This window comes from Patella vulgata, chromosome 6 (genome assembly GCF_932274485.2).
Source record: "Patella vulgata chromosome 6, xgPatVulg1.2, whole genome shotgun sequence".
Taxonomy (NCBI): Eukaryota; Metazoa; Mollusca; class Gastropoda; family Patellidae; genus Patella; species Patella vulgata.
Window position 1 is genome coordinate 36,383,282 of NC_065884.2, and position 24,980 is coordinate 36,408,261.

Genomic DNA, 24,980 nt, shown 5'->3' on the forward strand with positions numbered 1-24,980 from the left:
TTTTTTAAATAAAATCATTCCAGGGCTTTTATTGACATTTCAGAAAATGTAGAGTTGGTCCCATGCACTTGAGGCCAAGGTCCTTGAAGTTGTACAGCTGCACCCGGTGACCGATATTTATTTAACGGGGAATAAGTGATAATTCATATTATAACAGTAAATAATTAAAATATCCCATAGGGATTATAATAATATGTATATCATGTAGGTGTGCATGTAGGTTAAAATTGTGACCTCTGTAAATAGGCCCGTTCCTTGCATTTAGTTTTAGAGTTAGGAGTGCTAAAATTGAGAGAGCGAAATGGGGTTGATCGACCACTCGACACAAACTAGGTCATTTCGGGACTAACGTATGGTTCAATTTTATTTCAATAATTCGCTTGCGCGTAGGGGTCTAGCAGTGGGGGGAAACCGGGTGATCCTGAAAAAATACACAGGTTGGACGGGCGACCTACTCCTTGTCACGTACGGAAAGATACCCCAGCAGTCAAAATAGGTCAAAATAGGCGATTTCGGTTTCTAGTGTCGATGCATCGTTACGGTCAGTTTAAAAAATTGTCTTTTAAGGATAATGTGTATAGTACCAATACCTATCACATACGGAAGAGGCGATAAAATCTCTTTGCATTTCCAATTTCAAAATTAATTAAAACCAATATTAAATTCCGAAAATCGTTTTTTTGCTAAAACTCTTTTCTTTTTAATGTGATCAAAATGGGGGTAAAGCACAGAGTCAGGGGTGGTAATGGGCGTATTGTGTCCTAATTTCATGGTTTTCGGACAATCGGTGCCGGTGTCACGGCGAAATTCCACTTTTTTCCCCTCATGGAAGCCGTAAATTGACGCAAGGAGTAGGGTCGCCTGTCCAACCTTGTGGGTTTTCTCCGGGTCCTCCGGTTTCCTCCCACTGCTAAAGACCCCTACGCGCAAGCGAATTATTGAAATAAAATTAAACCATATGTTGGTCCCGAAATGACCTAGTTTGTGTCGAGTGGACGTTAAACCCCATTTCTCTCTCTCTCTCTCTCTCCGTAAATTGACTTGAGGCCAGTGTCCTTTAAGTTGTACAGCGGCACCAGGTGACCGATATTTATTTAACGGGGAATAAGTGATAATTCATATTATAGCAGTAAATAATTAAAATATTTCATAGGGATTATAATAATATATCATGTCTGGGTATTACAGGGTTAAAACCAATATTAAATTCCGAAAATCGTTTTTTTGCTAAAACTCTTTTTTTTTAATGGGATCAAAATGGGGGTAAAGCACAGAGTCCGGGGTGGTAATGGGCGTATTGTGTCCAAATTTCATGGTTTTCGGACAATCGGTGCCGGTGTCACGGCGAAATTCCACTTTTTTCCCCTCATGGAAGCCGTAAATTGACGACGAAAGGCAGGTGACAAGAACAAACGACTTGAACGAATGCAGGTATCACCTTGAAATTTTCAGGGTGCCTAGGTACCAACGTGAAAAGTTGCTCGCCGGAATTTAGTACTCATGGTACCGTTGGTTCCTGTGTAGCGCATGCGCGAAATCAAAACCAGCTAAACTCGAAAACAACCTTGTCGGCACGGAAAACATCAAAGGAGAAATTCGAATTTTTGAAATATTCAAATACCAAACATTCGACCATGATCCAGGCTATCCTCAAATGTATTAATTTCGGTAATAGGAGACGGATTCTCTAAGCCACGACCAATTGTGTATGTTTTCAAGCCCATAAATGTGGATTTTTCACTAATTTTCATTTTCATTTCAAAATGGCGTCCATCAGTTGACCTAAATCAAAATTCTAAACCGATAGATTTTTAGGCTTTCCTTCAAGCATTCAGAAAATGTAACTCTTATGTCTTTAAGTAAAATATTGCAAAAGCCGTATGGACTTTTCACATTTTGAGATGGTGGCACTTCCGGTTTGCTCGACAAACTCCATATTTTGTGTACTCATCAGTACTGTCTTAGCTAGTACAGAAAAAAAATTTCAAGGCAATCTGACCTATATTTCGTCGATTTTTTTGAAAACTTTGATCCTTAATTTCACCAAGGGGAGATAATTTAGAAAATTTCCAAGGACATCATTGAAGTCGCATTGGCAAGATCTACTAACATTCTAAATTTCACGAAAATCGCACAACTATTAAAGAAGTTGTCAAATTGGTAATAACTTCCGGTTCGAAATGACAGCGACGAATTTTCGAAATGCCAAAATCCGAAATTGCAGATTTGAAGTAAATGTTTCAAGATACTCAAAGAAAAAAGAATTAGTAAAATAGGTCAAATAGTCACAGAGTTACAGCATTGTAGGTCAAATGCATTCCTTCGTAAAATTCGGTGATTTCGGATTCGTAAAACGTTTTGAAAATATATTTAATCAACAGCCACCACCCATTTTTGGGGGGATAGGTAAAAGTTTCAGAACGATCCTATGGTTAGATTCTGAGAAATCCGATTTGTGGACAAAACACAAAAAAAAAATAACAATAATAATCTTAACAGAAACAATAAGCTTTCATATGTAATATGAAAGCTTAATTAATCTTAGTAATAACAATAGTCTTTCACCGAAGGTGAAAGCCTAACTAGACTTGCTTCCAAGACTGAAGGCTTTCACCGCGCCAAGGGGTCACACGATCGCCAGATGCATGACAAAAGACTTTCCTCACCACTCCCCCACACCCCCCAAAAAAACAACCCAATACACTAACATAACTCAGATATTGACACGTTCTTTGTATTCGCATTGCGATAGGGAAGGTAATTGAAAAATAGAGTTGAACAATTCACATCATGATAATCCTAGATCGGTAGAATCGAACAGACGCCGCCAATCCAAATATACTATTCAAAAAAAGTAGGGGATATTTGATTTTGGGGGCATAATACTAAAATATGCAAATGACTACGAAAAAAGTCACTATAGAACCTAACAGAAGAAACATTTCCAGTTACATGTGACGCCCAAACGCACCAATAGCTACCGCATGGAATGTTACAGTCATTGTGGCATTGAATTCCAGGGTGGAAACATCAGTTTAATTGTTTTAGTGACCAGAAAACAAATTTTGATATGCGTCGGCTTACCCAAAATGAAAGGTTACGTGCCCTTGGCATGCTACAGATCGGCACAACACAGGCGGTTGTGGCGCGGACGATGAATGTTTCTCAGTCTGTCATAAGCAGGCTATGGTCCAGATACCGTGATACACAATCTGTACAGGACAGACCACGCTCTGGTCGACCAAGGGCGACAACTCAAGCCCAGGATCGATTTATCCGTACCTTGGCCTTGAGAAATCGTGTCATCACAGCAAATCAGATCAGCGCTCGTCTTCAAACAGACACTGGTGTGAGAGTGAGTGGCCAGACGATTCGGAATCGACTGCATAGGGGTCACCTTCGCGCCCGACGTCCTCGCGTGATCCCTTGTTTGAGAGATCATCACATTCAGGCAAGACGTCGTTGGTGTAGGGATCGTCAACACTGGGATAATCGACGCTGGAGCAATGTGATGTTTTCAGATGAGTCAAGGTTCACTGTTGATTTTTTGGACAGACGTAGGAGGGTGTGGCGTCGTCGAAACGAGCGCTTTCAAGACGTTAACGTCATCAGACATGATCGATTTGGGGGTGGTTCTGTTATGGTGTGGGGAGGCATCACTGTTGCTGGAAGAACGGCTTTACATGTTGTTGCAGGGCGTGTTACAGGCCAGTACTACCGGGACAACATCTTGGCAGTCCATGTTGTGCCGTTCGCACGACGTCATGGCCGCCGTTTCATCTTCCAGGATGACAACGCAAGATGTCACAGGGCCAGGATCGTTACAGGTTACCTCCAACAACAGAACATCACCACATTACCTTGGCCAGCACTGAGTCCCGACCTCTCCCCCATCGAGCATGTCTGGGACATGCTTGGACAGAGGTTACGTCAACGTCAACAACGTCCTGCCAATGTCCAAGAACTTGCTGCTGCGTTGCAACAGGAATGGGACAATCTGGACCAAAATGACCTTAGACGTCTCATTAGGAGTATGCCACGTCGGATCAATGCTTGTTTGGCAAACAGAGGAGGATTTACCCGTTACTGACTTGGTTGTGATGCTGTGGTAACTTTGCTGTTTGACCCCGGGTATCATTTTACCCTTATAATGGTCAGTCTGTGCCTTACTTAGTCTAACGATCATTTGGAATAAATCGATGAATGTGAACTTCATTTCATTTTGTCATTTGTTTCTTCGTCAGTTTCATTAGGTGACTTTAATAACACTTAAAAATCAAATATCCCCTACTTTTTTTGAATAGCGAAAACTCAAAATTCCAAGAAATAACAATTTTAGTAAATTTTCAAATTTTGAAGAAAAAATGAGAACGACATGGTATTTCAATTCGGCCGTTATCGCATCCGCAATATCCCAAGCTGTACAAAAATATAACTTTTTCGAAAATCGGTTCACATAATTAGGGCCGGTTTTCAATTTTCGTGCACGTTAAAGATTTACACAACTTACGGTCTGTCCACAACTTTCGCAATAGTTATAAGTAATAATTGTTAAAAACAAGGGAAAAATCAATATTCAGAACACTATCTGTTAGTTTCAGAGATCTACACGAATTGTAAATGGAAAAAAAAACCAACAAAAAACAAAACAGTCTTTTAGTCTCAGATAACAAAACCCAAAATCATAATTATCAACCTCAACTTTCCTTTATACTAAGAAAGGGGCGACTTTCTTATAAATAGCTGCAGCAGGGAGCTTTATTTTAAATGATATAAAGAGATGACGTCATGTACACAAAAAAACTGGGATATTAATTTCAGGGGAGCAACTGTTTTTTACTGATATGAAATATTTTCACTCTCGAATCACCAGTGCCAGATATTGGTTAACAGTAGAACACCCTTAGTTCAAATATTGCCACTTAGAAAAATAGCTCTCCATATTATACGTATGCAGAACGTTCCGATTATGACCCTATCGGACTTTTGTCGATATACAGTGCCATTTGTTTGGCCACTCTTGATACTTTTGACCGATGTACGGTGGTTTCATACCGGTGGGGGGGGGGGGTAACACGCGCGCGCGCTGTATCATAAAGTCTGTCATTGAGTCGACTGGCGTGGTTTCGAATCCCCGGTTGTACGTGACAAGGAGTAGGGTCGCCTGTCCAACCTCGTGGGTTTTCTCCGGGTCCCCCGGTTTCCTCCCACCAACAAAGACCCCTACGCACAAGGGAATTATTGAAATAAAATTAAACCATATGTTAGTCCCGAAATGACCTAGTTTATGTCAAGTGGACGTTAAACCCCATTTCTCTCTCTCTAATTGTTCATACCTTTCTAACCAGGGTGGGGGGGTTGGATGGCTGAGTGGTTAGCGTGAGCGCATTGTATCATAAAGTCTGTCATTGAGTCGACTGGCGTGGTTTCGAATCCCCGGTTGTACGTGACAAGGAGTAGGGTCGCCTGTCCAACCTCGTGGGTTTTTCTCCGGGTCCTCCGGTTTCCTCCCACTGCTAAAGACCCCTACGCGGAAGCGAATTATAGAAATAAAATTAAACCATATGTTAGTCCCGAAATGACCTAGTTTGTGTCGAGTGGACGTTAAACCCCATTTCTCTCGCTCTCTCTCTAACCAGGGTAATTATATAACTGTTAAATTAAACAATGGATAACTCCTACCTCTTAAATGATTTATATAATTAGTAAATAATTATTATTATCTAATGATTGTTGTTTTGTGACATATATAGTATAACCAATATATACATTATACTTTTATAATCAATATGATACTGTGCATTAGTCGTGTTTATGCTCTTATGATTTGAATTTCTTCATGCAATATTTGTAAATCGCCAGTAGGAATAAATGTTTCTTATATCGATACATTATGCTGGCTGGAATTTGCACGGTAGGCTACAGCCTTTGGTACTGCGCTGTATCACACTGTCTGTCATTGAGTCAACTGGCTAGGTTTCGATTCCCCGGTTGAAAGTGACAAGCCTGTCCAACCCCGTGGGTTATCTCCGGTTTCCCCCAACTGCTAAAGACCCCTATCGCAAGCGAAGTATTGAAATAAAAAAAAGTAAACCATATGTTAGTCCCGAAATGATCTCTAAACATGCTCGTACAGCGGCGCTAGTCTTCTTTTATATAGAATTCCAACCGCCAAGGGATCTTTTACGGTCACACCAATGTGTACACGAGACTTCGGAATCGCGTTCATGTCAGCTACTCAAATATGTAACTGGTTCAAAAATTGATTGAATATTCAATGAAATATCGCCAATTTTCTTGTTTCATGCACGTTAAAGATTTGACGCCACTAATTAAAATTTAGTATTAATTACAGATAGAGTCCATGCTCAAACAACGTCATGCCTTTTATCACAGGTGCAATATTCGATACCACTGTACGATACTACTGCAAACGATTAATAAATTGGACTTTCTTATAAACAGCGCGAGCCGTCGATTTCTGTCCAGATGAATACCGGTATAAGATAATTTTGACACAGAAGCAACAATATTAATTCAAAGGCTAATTATTACACACAGCAATCAACTATTTCTGTTACAGGGTCACTAATCCCATATTTTGGAAAGAAGAAAACACTCATAGTTGAAATAATTTCAGTTCAAATATCATCACTCTTGAATAGGCTCTATACGTTGACAAAACGTACAGATTGTATCCCCCACTTATGTTTCGCTTAACAATGAAAGGTGCCGTGTTCAATTTTCGATCCCTTTGTTCTGCTACTCCTGATAAAACAATGGTTTTATATATAACACTACTGATAGGCCTCTCTGTAGGAGAAGTTCCAAAAAAATATTATGTTGACTTTTCGAGAAATAGACCTCTAAAAATGCTCCAAATCGTAAAACTACGACGTTTTCGATTTTCGATCTCATTTTTCGGCTACCCCTGACATTTCAAAAAATGATACAGTGGTTTCACACAACAGAGTACCCATTTATCTCGCGATTGAGAAAGTTTTTAAAAAAATCGTTGGGGGCGTTTCCGAGAAACATGCGTCTAAAGTTGCTCGAAATCGCAAAATACCTTACTTTTCAAAGTCATATAACTTTTTGGTTTTTGATAGAAACTTGTCGCTGAAGTACCATCTGATAGACAATTCAATTGGCTATTAAACGATATAAAACTTTAACTAAACGTCAAAAACACAATTGATACATCGCATTTTCCGCACAGGCACCCACTTTTCACAATTTTGTCAAAGTTTGGATACCTTTCTTGACTACTTCCGGTGATTAGAGGATTTTCATTTATAGTTCATGGACTGGTTTGGTCCTTCGACTTCATATTCCTGAAGTTTTAGAAAAATCGTTGGAGCTGTTTTAAAAAAATAAGAACTCTACGATTTGACCAAAATGCGAAAAAAAGTGAAAAATCAAAGTCAACATTTTAAAACAAAACTTATATTGTTGGAATCGGACTGATGTCAGCTATCCAAAAATATAACTAAAATTTCAAAATTCCTAAAAATAAAAATTTTAGAAAATTTTGTAAATTTTCCATTTTTCACCAAAAAAATGAGAGCAACAAAGTTTCTAAATTCCACAGTTTTGAACTGCTATCTGCTTGGAAATGTACATATCTGAGGAATCGATTGAGAATTAAGAGAATAATGGCCGCTATGCGCACAAATTTCATTTTACCTCTATGCACTAACCACCACCCATTTTCACGGGAGAAAACCAAACTTCAGACCTTTATCTCTTATAGTTGCTGAGATCTAGCTTCCCCCAATAAAAAAAAAATAATAAGAAGAATAATCTTAGTAATAACAATAGTCTTTCACCGAAGGTGAAAGCCTAATAATAATACCTAGTAAAAACAATAGTCTTTCACCGAAGGTGAAAGCCTAATAATAAAAATATTATTAATCTTAGTAATAACAATAGTCTTTCACCGAAGGTGAAAGCCTAATAATAATATTAATCTTAGTAATAACAATAGTCTTTCACCGAAGGTGAAAGCCTAATAATAATAATATTAATCTTAGTAATAACAATAGCCTTTCACCGAAGGTGAAAGCCTAACTAGAACTGCGAAGCAGTAATGACGGGTTTCACTGGTGCCACGTTGTCCTTGAACTTATGTCACTTTCGGTGCTACGTTACCCTTGAACTCATATCACTTCCAGTACCAATGAAACGGATAAACAGATTTCCACATAAACATTGCAGACGTGTTATGAAATGGACGCAGAATCAACCAAATCCAGCAATATCAATGTTTTACACGTGTCAAAAAAGTGATGCTGTTACTAATCTACCGCTAAGTTAGTTGACTTTCTAATGGGAAATTAAAAAGGATAAAAAGTCTTAAAGATAGGTTGCCAGGCAACGAAACATACGCCCACAGCAGCTAAATCGTCCGCGCAGTCAACAAGAGTTGTCACATATTTTTAATTTTCGGTAATGAAAGATTTATAATACACTAAAATCTGATTATAAATTTAAAGTCAATCGGATATTAACTTTAGCCTCTAGAGCGTCCACAAGCAATTGTGGACGCCGGACCGACCGACGGACGGACGGACGGGGGCGACGACAATATACGCCCACATTTAAATGTGGGCGTATAAAAAGTGATCCTGAGAAAATTGGTTATTTCTCGATAAGGGAAGATGCTAGAAGCAATTTTTGGACATCTATATGACCGTATTGATTCAATATATACTATTCAAAAAAAAGTAGGGGATATTTGATTTTGGGGGCATAATACTAAAATATGCAAATGACTACGAAAAAAGTCACTATAGAACCTAACAGAAGAAACATTTCCAGTTACATGTGACGCCCAAACGCACCAATAGCTACCGCATGGAATGCAGGTGATGCTTGGGATCATCATGGGGGTCCAACCCAAGATTTGCACGACTCTGACTTTGAATGTTACAGTCATTGTGGCATTGAATTCCAGGGTGGAAACATCAGTTTAATTGTTTTAGTGACCAGAAAACAAATTTTGATATGCGTCGGCTTACCCAAAATGAAAGGTTACGTGCCCTTGGCATGCTACAGATCGGCACAACACAGGCGGTTGTGGCGCGGACGATGAATGTTTCTCAGTCTGTCATAAGCAGGCTATGGTCCAGATACCGTGATACACAATCTGTACAGGACAGACCACGCTCAGGTCGACCAAGGGCGACAACTCAAGCCCAGGATCGATTTATCCGTACCTTGGCCTTGAGAAATCGTGTCATCACAGCAAATCAGATCAGCGCTCGTCTTCAAACAGACACTGGTGTGAGAGTGAGTGGCCAGACGATTCGGAATCGACTGCATAGGGGTCACCTTCGCGCCCGACGTCCTCGCGTGATCCCTTGTTTGAGAGATCATCACATTCAGGCAAGACGTCGTTGGTGTAGGGATCGTCAACACTGGGATAATCGACGCTGGAGCAATGTGATGTTTTCAGATGAGTCAAGGTTCACTGTTGATTTTTTGGACAGACGTAGGAGGGTGTGGCGTCGTCGAAACGAGCGCTTCCAAGACGTTAACGTCATCAGACATGATCGATTTGGGGGTGGTTCTGTTATGGTGTGGGGAGGCATCACTGTTGCTGGAAGAACGGCTTTACATGTTGTTGCAGGGCGTGTTACAGGCCAGTACTACCGGGACAACATCTTGGCAGTCCATGTTGTGCCGTTCGCACGACGTCATGGCCGCCGTTTCATCTTCCAGGATGACAACGCAAGATGTCACAGGGCCAGGATCGTTACAGGTTACCTCCAACAACAGAACATCACCACATTACCTTGGCCAGCACTGAGTCCCGACCTCTCCCCCATCGAGCATGTCTGGGACATGCTTGGACAGAGGTTACGTCAACGTCAACAACGTCCTGCCAATGTCCAAGAACTTGCTGCTGCGTTGCAACAGGAATGGGACAATCTGGACCAAAATGACCTTAGACGTCTCATTAGGAGTATGCCACGTCGGATCAATGCTTGTTTGGCAAACAGAGGAGGATTTACCCGTTACTGACTTGGTTGTGATGCTGTGGTAACTTTGCTGTTTGACCCCGGGTATCATTTTACCCTTATAATGGTCAGTCTGTGCCTTACTTAGTCTAACGATCATTTGGAATAAATCGATGAATGTGAACTTCATTTCATTTTATCATTTGTTTCTTCGTCAGTTTCATTAGGTGACTTTAATAACACTTAAAAATCAAATATCCCCTACTTTTTTTGAATAGTATATATGTCCATTGGAGTCAAATATCATAATGTTAAACGAATAATAAATATAACTCACTTCAAAAAATTGTTTGTTTTGAAGGCTAAATATACATTTTTTGCCAAAATGACATTATTTCCGGGGTTAATGAAATTGTTAAATTATTTCTATGAAATCATAAATGGCATAAGGTATCACATGGTGAAATTTTTTATGGAAATCGGATAATAATTGACACATTTATGGACCAAAAACCATGAAAAGTGACTTGTAGAAAATCGTCTATTTCTCTGCAACCGTACAAGTTAGGAACTATTTTGTAGTATCTGTAAGATCGTATGGGTTCATTCTATTTGTTGATTTGAATCAAATATCATAATTTTAAAATGATTACAAATAAGAAACATTTGAATAAAATATCTCTTTTAAAGGCTAGAAATACAGTTTTTGCCCAAATAATGTCATTTCCTCTGACAGTGAAAATGTTAAATTGGTTTGACCTAGTCAGAATTAGCATAAGGCATTAAATGGTAAAAAAAATGAAAATCGAATAATAATTGACTCTTTTACAGACAGAATAACGCGAAAAGTGACGCATGCGAAAATTTCTCGGCAACCGCCTATATTACAAACTAATTTTCACATACATTCTCTTCGTATGGATTATTGCTACGAAAGTTACGAAGAAATATTTTAAAATATGAAGACGCTGAATGGGTTGTAAATAGCTTAATTTTACACCGTTTTTCACCCTTTAATCGAAATAGCCCGACAACGAAATCGAAATTAAGAAAACTGAGTCCGATGTTTTGTGCACATTTGCATGGCGCATCCTTTTGGTAATATCAAATTTTGAAAAAATAATATTTGCTTTCAAATAGTGGTACCGAACTGTCAAAATTATAGTTTTTGTTAAAATTATGTCACTTCCGATGCCGACAGGTAACTCTATCCGTAACAAAAAAAATGATATGTTGGAAAAAGAAGGATATGAACTTTGTTTTAAACAAATCGAAGAATAAAAAATCAATCTAGGACCGAAAAACTGAATTAGGCAATGACGGCTAACGCAAATTACTGAGACAAAAATTGTTCACATTTTTGCTCAAATCAGATGACCATTTAGCCCTGGATAAATTATCCTAAAGAAATATTCATTAATAAAAAAAAAATTGTAAAAATTTAAATTTTCAAAATTTGGCGCTTAATATCTTCGAAGATTCATCGAAAATCAAAAATCTAAAGACCCGTAGCTATGTGCCTAGTCCCTGGCTATGTCAAAATGTATCAAATGTTAAAATCCGGCAATTATTGTTAATATTGCGGCTATATTTAGAAAAAAACAACTTCGGTGATTTCGCACATTTCGCATTGTCGCAAAATGTTCGAAATAGATTTAATCGCTAAGTCATGCCATCTTTCCTGAAAAACCAAAGATATCGGATTGATCCGACAAGTACTTTCTGAGATATACTCAAGTGAAAAATAAAACGGCCAACGTGTTGGATGATTGATTTTTTGGTAAAAACAATCATCACTAGAACTGCGACGCAGTAATGACGGGTTTCACCGGTGCCCCGTTACCCTTGAACACATGTCACTTCCTGTACCGATGAAACTATTAAACAGGTTTCCATGTAAGCATTTCACACATCAAATAAAATGTACGCAGAATCAACCAAATCCGGCAATATCAATTCATTGTATACATTTGTTACATGTAAGGTAAGTGATCCTGACAAAATTACATTACTTCCGGTGATAATGAAAATTCTAAATTAGTTTTATGAAATCATAAATGGCATAAGGCAAAATTTTTATGTAAATCGAATAATAATTGCCACTTTTATAGAACAAAAACCTTGAAAAGTGACCTGTAGAAAATCGTCCATTTCACGCAACAGTACAAGTTAGAAACCATTTTCTGGTATCTGTATGATCGTATGGGTTCAATCTATTTGTTGATTTGAATCAAATATCATAATTTTAAAAACAATACAAATCGGACTCATTTGAATAAAATATCTGTTTTGAAGGCTAAAAATACAGTTTTTGCCAAAATGACGTTACTTCCGGCGACAGAAAAGTGTTAAATTACTTGTATGAAATTGTAAATGGCATTTGGTATCACACACTGGAAAATTTATGAAAATCGAATAATAATTGACACTTTTATGAACCAAAAACCTTGAAAAGTTACCTGTTGAAAATCGTCTATTTCTCCACAACTGAACAAGTTAGAAACCATTTTGTGATATCTATATGATCGTATGGTTTCATTCTATTAGTTGATTGGAATCAAATATCAAAATTTTAAACAAATAACAAATACGACTCGTTTGAATAAATTACTGGTTTGAAGGCTATAAATACATTTTTTGCCCAAATTACGTCATTTCCGGTGACATTGAAAATGTTAAATTGTTTGACCTAGTTAAAATTGACATTACGCATCAAATGGTGTCACTTTTATGAAAATCCAATAATAATTGACACTTTTACAGACAAACTAGCGTAAAAAGGGACTCAAGCAAAATTGCCCATTTCTCGGCAACTGCTTATATTACAAACTAATTTTCACATACATTCTCTTCGTATGGATTATTGCTACTAGTTTATGAAAGTTGCGAAAAAATATATTAAAATATGAAAAGCCTGAATGGGTTGTAAATAGCTCATTTTTTTCACCCTTTTTCACCTTTAAATCGAAATTACCTGAAAACGAAATCGAAATTTAAAAAAGTGAGTCCGATGTTTTCTGCGCCTTTACAGGGCACACCCTTTCAGTCATACCAGATTTGAAAAAAATAATATTTGCTTTCAAAAAGTGGTACCGAACTCTCAAAATTGTAGTTTTTTGCCAAATTTACGTCACTTCCGTTGCCGAAAGGCAATTTTACCGGTAACAAAAAAAAATGACATTTTCGACCACGGAGCATATGAATTTTGTTTTATACAAATCGAACAATAAATAATTAATCCAGGACTGAAAAACTGAATTAGCCAATGGGGGCCAAGAAAAATTAAGGTGGCAAAAAATTCATTAATAAAAAAGTTTTTTGTAAAAATTTAAATTTTCAAAATTTGGCGCCTAATATCTCCTAAGATTCGTCGAAAATAAAAAAAATCCAAAGAACTGTAGCCATGTTATTGATAACATTACGGTAAAATATCGAAAAACAACAACTTCGGGGATTTCGGACATTTCGCATTGTCGCAGAACGTTGGAAATAGCTTTAAAATTTAAGTCAAACGCACTTTCCCAGTAAAACCGAAGACATCGAATCGATCCGACAAGTAGTTTCTGAGATATGCTCAAATGGAAAAATAATAATAATAATAATAAGAATAATAATCCGAACAAAAACAATAGTGTTTCACACAAGCTACGCAGTGTGAAATCCTAATAAGAATAATTTTAACAAAAACAATAGTGTTTCACACAAGCTACGCAGTGTGAAACCCTAATAATAATAATTTACGTAAAAATAATAGTCTTTCAGTCTAATAATTTTAGTAAAAACAATAGTCTTTCAGACAAAAGTCTGAAAGCCTAATAATTTTAGTAATCTCAATAGGCTTTCAGACGAAAGTCTGAAAGTCTAATAAGAAGAAGAATAATAGTCTTAACAAAAACAATAGTCTTTCACACAAGCTACGCATTGTGAAACCCTAATAATAATCTTAACAAAAACAATAGTGTTTCACACAAGCTACGCTAAACTATTATAATAAGCTTGAAAAAGTTAAAATATGTTCAAAATAAAACGTGTATAATAATAAACTAAGCCTTTATTGAAAGTATTGCAATACTGCAATATATTGTAATACTTTTTTACGAGTATCGCAATATATTGCAATACGATTTTTGGCCGCAATACACAGCCCTAATTGCGACTCATTATGCCATGACGGATCACATATATCAATTTCAAAACACTCAGAGGATAAATGTAGTCTGTAGAGTGTTCACAAGAAATTGTGGACGACGGACCAACGGACGGACAGATGGGGATGACAGCAATATACAACCACATTTCCATGTGGAGGTATAAAAATTGTGACCTGTAGAATGGACACAAACAAATTGTGGATGGAGTCCGGAGGTACGGACTGACAGGGGCGACAATATCCGTCTACATATAAATGTGGGCATATAAAAATTGATTTACATGTATCAACTTTCTTTTGCCCAGTAGTTTAATTGGAACCAATAACATTAGCCATACTTTCCTTCCAGAGCAGCTCTCCCAGATACCTGTAATATTATCTGTATTGCTACTTGCATACATTTTAAAGGGGACCTTTGCTTTGAAATGAATGAAATGAAATGGGGTTTAACGTCCTACTGCTTAAAGTCAATCATATTCTTTTATTCGTAAATTCCTTTGATCAAATTAGTAGCCTAATTAGCACTCCATTGTTGATAATGTGGCATGCCCTATCACTTGAAAGGACACTTTTCTTATTGTATTTACATGTATAGAACTACCATAGGGGAGACTCAGGATAGTTGGAACGCCGGCATCATCTGAACAGACATGGGGTCGATTACATTGCAACATAATCAATTAAGATTACAATTACTTCAATATTTGTATGAATACAGTTGCATTATGATTACAGCTACTTTTCAATGTAATTGATTAAATTACTATTACTTTTGTAATGTAGTCTAATCGACTAAAGACTGATTACTCCTAAAGAAATGTCTAAGACATGAGTAAGTCTGATTTTCTTATTCAGTGATTTTCTTATTCAGTCACATATATAGACTATAATATATCATAAACATACACAAACGATCCTAGTTAGACTTCTATGATATCAATTTGTAACACTGAATCACCATCATCAAATGGTGAAATACTTTGTCAGATAACCTACACCTTCCTGGTCTAAAAATCTTGCCCACTATATACTGAATAGTGCTGGTATTTGATAGTACTGTCTGTTCCAGGCGACTTTCCGACTCGATAATTGCCATCCATTTCTTCAATTTTGAATTAAAATGGCTAAAACTTAGTGACTATACCTGGAATCGGCATCCCTTTTCTTTCTTTATTGAGCCTCAACATCTTGAAGTTCGATAAAATCCATTAATCTTTAGTAAATTGGTAAATTAAAATGCTAAAACTTAGTGACTATACTGGGAATTGGCATCCCTTTTCTTTCTTCATTGAGCCTGAACACCTTGAAGATCGATAAAATCCATAATTCTTTGGTAAATTTAACATATTCCGCACATATTTAGCATACTGAGGACAACAAAAATATCCATGCACTTGCTTAAATATGTGAAACTTACATATCACGGGGAGGTAGATGAGGGATGCATCAGTTTTGCGGTAGTAATACTTATTTTCGATTACCATTTATTTTCAGAGCTGTTTCTTTCAAAATAAATACATGCATTCTTACAAAATCAATATTTGTGTCTTTTTATTTTGGTTACCGGTATTTTAATATTCCTGATAGTTCATCAGATCATAGATACCCGTAATATTGCATTGCTACCAAAATGTGCACCTAGGAGCCCAGATTTTCAGCTTTAGAATAAAATGTCCATTTTATATAAGAACTTATAATTTTATGGATTTAAAATCATTTGGGACCAGTTTTGCATACCAGAATTCATGTTTCCTAGACTGGTTTTAGATGGGCACAGGATTGTAGTATAAAAGAAAAAACAAATTTTCTTACAGTCATAAAACGCCTCAATTCGGAGATAGTGAACTCTTAAAGATTAGTTTCCTTATATACTTTTTTCGTTAATCTGAGAGAGTAAAATATATAACCCATTCCAAAACAATATACTCTTCAAAGGTCAAAGTTTTGCCTCTTATGCACAGATCTATCACACTCCACAATTTTTACTTTTTTGCATGCCTAATTTTGTAGATTTTTGGTACAGAACCGTTGGAAATTCTTTGAAATTTGATTCTCTGCAAGCTTATGGATGGACGAGTTTTCAGAATTTGGAGCGCAGGAATAATTATGCAAACCGCAATCTCTATTGCATATAATGTCATCCAGCCTTCTTCCAAATTTCCACTACGTATCAGTAGAATATCAGGTTAAACTCTGTATGTAGTTTGATTTCAACGGTATTCGTTTACTATGTAGTTGCTATCAATATTAAAGCAGCTAAGTTCTCTGACACTAAAAACTGATTAACAGTAATAACTACCAGTAATTAACGGAAATGTTTACCCAAGCAGGTTACTTTTTCGTAATCATAATAAATAAACTATTAAAAAAGACTTATGTTTCGAAAAATTAAACCAACGTCTGCCAGGCAGGATACGCCCACATTTTGCAAGAGATGGATAGAGAACAAGCTAAACAAAAAGTGATTTTTCGAACAATCAAGGGTCATAATTCTGGAAGTTACGATCCGATATGCGCAAATATCAAAAGTAACCAAGATCTTTGGGTTATAAAGACATATTTCAAGTTTCATCAAAATCAGAACAAAATTGTGACTTCTAGAGGGTCCACAACATTGATATACCATATATTTACACTATTTGTGTATGAGGGGTGGCCATTTTGACCGACAGTTTTGGTCCGATTTTCACGAATTTCAAACTCAACCATCATTAGGGTGTAACAGTGATGTACTAAAACGTTTTTTTAAATCGGATAAAATCTGTGACCACAATCTTACTAATGTAAACAACATACATATATTTCAAAACTATCAGATGATAAATGTAGTCTGTGAGTGTTCACTAGAAATTGTTAACACCAGACAATACACAACCACATTTCCATATAGGCTTACAAAAAGTCATTCAAATGATAACTTTGATCTCTAACCCTATTCCCAAACTTACTGAGAGTTTTTTGGATTGAACTTTGTTGAAAATTTATTGTTATAATCCTGTATCACTAATACTTTATCGCCTTCTGAAATTTTACTATTTCACACACGTCGTTTCAATTCGCCATACGTATCCTTCCCTTTTCTTTGAGTTGAATGTCTCAATTGCATATTTCATAATTCCTGTAGTTCTGGTAATTTGGTAAAATTTTTGTAGTTCTGGTGATTTGGTATTTGGTACAAATATATCTCTGACTTTTACTTGTTGTATTATGGGCCATATTTCTGAACATTATAATACAATGTCAAGACATACATTTCTAGAACGATTGGCTCAAAAATTGCATCCCATTGTCTGTAAAGTTAATGGTAATCCATGTTTAACAAATATTTGAGACATGATGTTGATTATTCTCATTGATGTGGTTGATTTGGTAATGACTGCTTCGAAGCATCAACTATAATAATCTACTGACACGAAAAGAGTAATGGTCCTAGTAAGTCTGCAGCACAATGTTGCCATGGTGCAGAAGGTAGACTTAGAGACCTCCCGTGACAAAGGTTCTGGGTTGGTTGTATGTGACACTAGTTGACATCCATAATAAAACATGCAAAATCTCTCAACTTCGTTTTGACTTCAAGCAACCAACTCTGTCGAATCACTTTTGTATTGTAGCATTTTCAAACAATTCAAGCATAATTTGTTGAATCTCTACTCGGGTATATTTAGGATTGACCTTAGCATAATCATTTGGGAATTCCACCTGGTTTCATTGGCGGGATAAACACGTTTTTCTTCTTCCAGTAAGTCTGTTGCATTGGTGGAATTTCTTACATAATTGACTATATTGATATCTTTTTTTTATCATCATAGTCCCCACTTTATTTGGGGTCATTTGGAATATAAAAGCGGGGGGCACATTCCCTTATATGGATACTGTTGTGTCCAAAATCTGAAGCCTGCCGAACTCTTCTTCTGTGAACATCCAGTGTATTTTGATGCGTTGTGTTAAACTAGTTTGATTCTTCCAGCGTTTTCATGTTACAAATCAGGAATCATTTATTTGAATAAAGTTTGATTAGGAACACTTTCAATCATCCCCAATAGCTATTTCAACTTGCTGTGGGAATGGGGTTGGTTGGTTGGAACGACTGATATTTATGTTATTTTTTTTAAGTGCAAAACAGTGGAATAGTAAATAACTCCACACAATGTGGGGACCCACACATAGCCCTGTCTTTGATCTATAGCATGCACAGATTATAATTACATTATCTAAATACACTTTGATAAAAGCACTGTTTTGTTAAAACTGTTCCTACTATCCCTGGTCTCCCCTACTCGTCAGATGCATGGTTATTTTAGAATCAGGTCAAATTATTGAAGGTGACTACACTGCTGTGACCAGCTATATTATTTTGATTATTTCTGTTAATTGATTATTTGATGTGAAGCATTCAATTCTATAATATTCAGAGAATTATTTTACAGCCAAATATGAAAATTTATAATCGCTAATTGTAAGAAAATTTTAAAATGGCAGCTCTTCATTCTAATGTTTGTTCATTAAATATCTTTTTATTTTTATATACCATAATTAAAGAACAAGGAGATTATTCAGGAAGAACTATAAGGATATACATATCCCTAGTCATGTGACTGTACATGCTGCTTTGCTTTACTGAAGACGCATGGTGGTGTAGTAAACGATAAAAATTTTAAAATTTAAAATAATCATGCAATCATAATATAAGAATGGCTTATGTGGAAGAACAAGCCAACAGTGAGGCTGATGTCCCCCGCCAAAATCCCAAAATAAATAGATGACACACATAATTAATCGCACATTTATTTTTTTTTCAAAAGTATCGAGCAATCAAACTATACACTAAGTTTCATCACTCTCTATCCGAAAGAATCAAGATTATCTTGTCCCAAAGCATCAACCAAAGAATTTGCTTAGCTCTGCTTAGCTTTAGCTCGTAATGTTAATCAATGAACTCAGTCAAGACATTCACCTAATGAACATCTACATGAAGTTTAAACATTCTACCTCAATTAAAAGCAGAGTTGTTATGTTCCAAAGTCTTGACCAATCAAATTGCTTATCGCTCCTTAGCCTAAGCAGAAAATTCGCACCATCGAACTTAGTCAAGGTAATGATATAATTAATCTATCTTCGGAGTTTCATCACTCTCACTTCATTATAACCAAAGTTATCGTGCCCCAAAGCATCAACCAATCAGATTGCTTATCTCTGTTTACCATAAGCAGACAATGTTCATCATCGAACTCAATCAAGGCATTCACCTAATGAACGCCTACACCAAGTTTAAACATTCTACCTCAATTAGAAGGAGAGTTATTTTGTTCCAAAGTCTCGACCAATCAAATTGCTTATTGCTCTGCTTACCCTCAGCAGAAAATGTTCATTATCGAACTTAGTCAAGGTATTGATGTAATAAAGCTATACACCAAGTGTCCTCACTCTCTCTTAATTAGAACTAAAGTTATCGTGTCCCAAAGCATCAACCAATCAAATTGCTTATCTCTGCTTACCCTAAGCAGAAAACTCTCATCTTCGAACTACATCAAGGCATTCACCTAAAAGATACCTACGCCAAGTGTGAACATTCTAATTCAATTGGAATGAGAGTTATTGTGTTCCAAAGTCTCGACCAATCAAATTGCTTATTGCTCTGCTTACCCTGAGAAGAACATGCTCATTATCAAACTTAGTCTAAGTATTGATGTAGTGAAACTATACACAAGTTTCATCACTCTCACTTAATTAGAACTAAAGTTATTGTGTCCCTAAGCATCAACCAATCAAATTGCTTATCTCTGCTTACCCTAAGCAGAAAATGCTCATCTTCGAACTCCATCAAGGCACTGACCTAATAAACACCTATAGCTCAATTAGAAGGAGAGGTATTGTGTTCCAAAGACTCGGTCAATCAAATTGCTTATCGCTCTGCTCACCTTGAGCAGAAAATGCTCATTATCGAACTTAGTCAAGGTATTGATGTAATGAAACTATACTCAGAGTTTCATCACTATCCCTTAAATAGAACTAAAGTTATCGTGTCCCAAAGCATCAAGCAATCAAATTGCTTATCTCTGCTTACCCTAAGCAGAAAACACCAAGTTTGAACATTCTAGCTCAATTAGAAAGGGGGTTATTGTGTCCCTAAAAGTGTGACGGACAGACAGACAGACAGACATACGGACGGACGAACCCATTTAATAGTCCTTACTTTCTTCGAAAGGCGGGGGACAAAAAGAAACAGTATGGTAATTTTCACAAAAAGAAGGACATGTTTTTTTTAGATTATTGGTGATCATGAACATGCATGCAGTATACATGTATTAATGAATGATTATATACGTCTATAATGAAATTGCTTGATAAGGTCATCAGGGGAAAATCTTCTTAGAAAGGACAAATGGGAAGTAACCGCTAGTTTACTAGGTGTGGAGGGGAGGTAACTACCTGAACTATTTGGCCTATGGGGAGTTCTAATTCTATATGACCTTGCGACTCCCTAAAAATAAACAAACAATATATTAACAGCACAGACAACCATTGAACTATAATTAATACACTGAAATGTTTTATCAAGAGACCAAGAAGAATGCCTTGTTTAACAATTTAAAATAAAATTCATACTACATTATATGGTCACGCTAATTTTTTAAATAGGCTATTTGTTAAATATCTAAAATTGTCTCTATGGTCTCTCGAGGCACTCTAATAGCAATTATTTAAAGTTCATTTCATCGTTTGGCAAAAACACTTTAGTATTTTGAAAAAAATAATCACATCAGGAAATGTTTTTGGCAAATGATGTAACAGGGGATACAAGACTATCTGAATCCACTAACATAAACTAACATTCATATTCTTTTATTAATAGGAACCATGGAAACATTTATTAATTTCTTGGTTACAAAATTATCAACTGTAGGGTCAAAATGGACCAATCATTTGATAGTTCTTGTAACCATGACAACTGTTACAAGGAAGATACCTGTACAACTTGCGTCATTGGCAATTCTGTTTCTATTTCATGTTTTGCACCCCTAAAATAAACGTTCGCATTTTACCGAATTCTTAATATTATACATAAACATAGGCGTAGGGGGCCAATTTCAGTTGCGGGGGCTGATGCTATTTGCCTGAAAATCTTCTTTGGCACCCAAATTTTCAGAATGAATCAATCATTAACTAAAACAAGTTTTCCACAAATGTTATTGCATGAGGTCTTAAGTATTATGGTATTCCAAATGTAAACCACGATTGATTTCATTTTACATTTACACAATTATATTTCTATGATATATGGTCTCATTCTCTGAGGTTTCTGTCTGAAAATTGGACCGTTCACCGAATTGGGGGCTAGGTTGGGTGGGGGGAATTGGAGAAATGCAGCACCTCAATCCCCGGCTCCTACGCCTATGTACATAAAGGAAATTATAACAAACTAATAATATGAAAGACTAATTAAGAGCCATTCCACGAGAAAACCATGCAGAATGTTCGAAGGTGGGGGTCGGCCGATTGAGTTCATATTTACAGGGTTTGGTCGACCCATCGAGCATACTCCCCAGCCAAAATTGTCGATTTTAGAAATCAACCGTTTCTGAGATACAGCCCGATTACTTTTTTCGGCTGATTTTCATCATTTTCAGGTCAAATTTTTTGTAGCATTACTATAGCCGTTAATCGACCAATAGCGAACTAAGTTTTGGTTGGTGATTATAGTCCAGGTCTCACCCTGCCATAGTATAATGGTTACCAATGCAACCTCTCTTTCCGTAGGTGTCATGGCACTACACAAAATACATGTCTGCAGACACCTGAATTATACTCTTTCTTCAAATTGCGATAACTCCACTGGAGCAGGGTTTGCGATAAAAAAGAAAATCGTTTTATTTGCAGCTTGACCTGTTCTAACAACATAAAAAATAAAATCATTGTCAGCTAACCCTCAACAGCATGAAAATTTGTGTCGAAAGTTACGAAATTCGTCACTTTTCGCGTTGAATTTCAGTTTGTTAAGTGTTGGAATTTCGCCCGTATATTCCGGGCATGTCCTACGCTATTTTCCAAATGTCCGGCCAGGAATATGCCCACTCGGACATCAAGATATGATGAATAATATTCAGAATTTCAAAATTAATATAGTAAACTGAGTGTATAACTACCACTCATCCCGATAATTGTTGATAATAGACTGGATTGCTTAGGTAACTAAGTGATCAGCGTATTTATCGTATTATACCGTCTATACACCTACGTTGTTTACCTGCTTAATCTGCCTTGCTTGACTGACTTCTTACTTTGTCGGGAAATTCATCAATCTAATATTGAACAGAAGTCATTGCTTCTCTTTTGTCGGACTTTTCTTATTTTGGACGCATTTCTTCATTTGCAGACGTATAAACGAAGACTCGTAATTTTTGGGGAATATTACTGGCGTGAATTTGATTGAAACAGGCGCTGATTGGCAAATTTCATTCTATAGTATTACGAAAACACGTAATTTTGTAGGAATATTCCTGACATAAATTTGAATACCACACGGGAATTAAATATGAATAAGCGGTTGCCATGCAAGATACAACCACATTTTGCAAAAGATGGACAGAGAACAAGCTGAATAAAAAGCGATTTTTCGTACAACCAGTAGCCATCATCCAGTATGTTACAGTCCGACATGCGACAATATCAAAAGGAACCAAGATCTTTGGGATATAAAAGTATATAATATAACCAGGGACCATCATCCAGTATGTTACAGTCCGATATGCGACAATATCAAAAGGAACCAAGATCTTTGGGATTTAAAAGTATATAATATAAAAGTTTCATCAAGTCGAATAAAAATTGTGACATTAAGAGGGACTACATTATCAAAACGTGTTTTTTTGTATATTCAGGGATCATAATTCAGGAAGCTACGATGTGATATGCGCGAATATCGAAAGGAACCAAGATCTTTGGGATATAAACATACATTTTAAGTTTCCTCACAATCGGATAAAAATTGTTTTTCTAGAGTGTCCACAATCTTGGAATTACATACTTTTACACTATTTGCTTATGAGGAGCGGCCATTTTGTCCGGCAGCTTCGCTCCGATTTTCAAGAAATTCGAACTCCACCATCATAAGCGTGTAACGGTGATATATTAAAACGTTTTTAAAAATCGAATAAAAATTGTGACCTCTAGAGGGGCTACAAGCTAAAAATGTGACTTTTTAAACAATTAAGGGCCATAATCCAGGAAGTTAAGATCCGATATGCGAGATATCGAAAGAGAGAGAGAGAGAAATGGGGTTTAACGTCCACTCGACACAAACTAGGTCATGGTTTAATTTATTTCAATAATTCGCTTGCGCGTAGGGGTCTTTAGCAGTGGGAGGAAACCGGAGGACCCGGAGAAAACCCACGAGGTTGGACAGGCGACCCTACTCCTTGCCACGTACAACCGGGGATTCGAAACCATGCCACCCAACCCCCCGAGATATCAAAAGGAACCGAGTTCATTGGGTTATAAACATACCTTTTAAGTTTCATTTTGTTGAAAATAAATAAAAATTGTGACCTGTAGAGTACCCATAAACAAATTGTTGACGGACGGGCGGACAGGGGCAACGACAATATACGTCCACACGAGAATGTGGGCGTACAGAAATTGCGAGGTGTTCCTTTTTTTATTACGTGAGGATTTGAATATTTTGTTGACACATGATTTTTAATTGTGGTATGAATCCGTCTGCTTAAATAATGATAAGAGTTATACCCCTTTATTTTCGGTAAAGTGTCTGACAAGAAAATTTTTGAAATCTCAACTCTAACTGATTTGTTTTTCAATATTTTCGAATGAGATATGGTTTGTTGATAGAGCAACGTGTGAACTTCAAATTGTATCCCTGATGATCTCACAATTGAAGGTCACGGAGAAGACTAAATAGGTGATTTTCATGGAAATTGGGTCTGTTTTGCATAATTGTCGACTTTCATCTGCTCTAACTCGACTATTTTTCAAAATTTTGAATTGAAATTTCTCATTTTTCATAGAAAAAAAATGTTTAAATAATCAGGATCGACATTTTAGATTGAGAATTTGCGAAAATCCATATTCCCTGGGAGACGCCATCTTGTATTTGTAGACTGGATATTAAACCAAACCGATAGACTGAATATTTTGGCAAAGGGGAGCCGGAGTTGATATATTGACCCTTTGAATAACAATATTGGCGATTGGGTACCTGAATTATCCGCCGATGTATCCCAATCAAAACTAAAGTTTTTTGGCAACTTTCGACACGAATTTTCATATTTTTGCAAGTTAGCTGACAACGATTTTATTTCTTATGTTGTTAGAAATAAATTGATTTTAATTTTTATCGCAAATCCTGCTCCAGTGGAGTTATCGCGATCTGAAGATTTCAGGTATCTCCAGACACGTATCTTGTGTAGTCTCCTGACACCTAAGGAAAATGAACTTGAACCGGGTGACCATGATAATGTGATAGGGTAAGACCCCGACTATCACGAACAACCAAAAGCTAGTTAGCCAGGGTCATGCAACAGCGGTAGTAGAGCGATAAAAATAGCTAAAATTTGGCTTAAAAATGACAAAAATCAGCCGAAAAACGTAATCGGCCTGTATCTCGAAAACGGTTGATTTCTGAAATCGGCGATTTTGGCTGGAGAGTAGGCTCGATGGGTCGACCAAACCCTGTGAGTATGAACTCAATCGGCCGACCCCACCTTCGAACATCTGCCCGATATTGCATGGTTTTCTCGTGGAATGGCTCTTAAAACCTAAAATTGAAACAGCAAAATTCACACTGTCTGGGCAGAATCGTAGGTCCCCATAACACTTAATAATTATGTGTTATGATTCTACAAATTTTTACC

General features: G+C 36.7%; 1 protein-coding gene across 6 annotated transcripts in view; it reads right to left on the reverse strand.

Moving 5' to 3' along the window:
• LOC126825386 (serine/threonine-protein kinase BRSK2) overlaps positions 1 to 24,980 on the reverse strand; it is a 695,489-nt gene that overhangs the window by 403,396 nt on the left and 267,113 nt on the right. For 4 of the 6 annotated variants that reach the window (XM_056101811.1, XM_050555009.2, XM_050555005.2 and 1 more), the window contains exon 10: positions 20,542 to 20,593. In XM_056101811.1, the coding sequence (XP_055957786.1) occupies positions 20,542 to 20,593 (52 nt within the window). Of the gene's footprint in view, positions 1 to 20,541; positions 20,594 to 21,079; positions 21,132 to 24,980 lie in introns of all 6 variants that reach the window. The other 2 variants (XM_050555008.2, XM_050555004.2) reach the window with 1 other exon arrangement.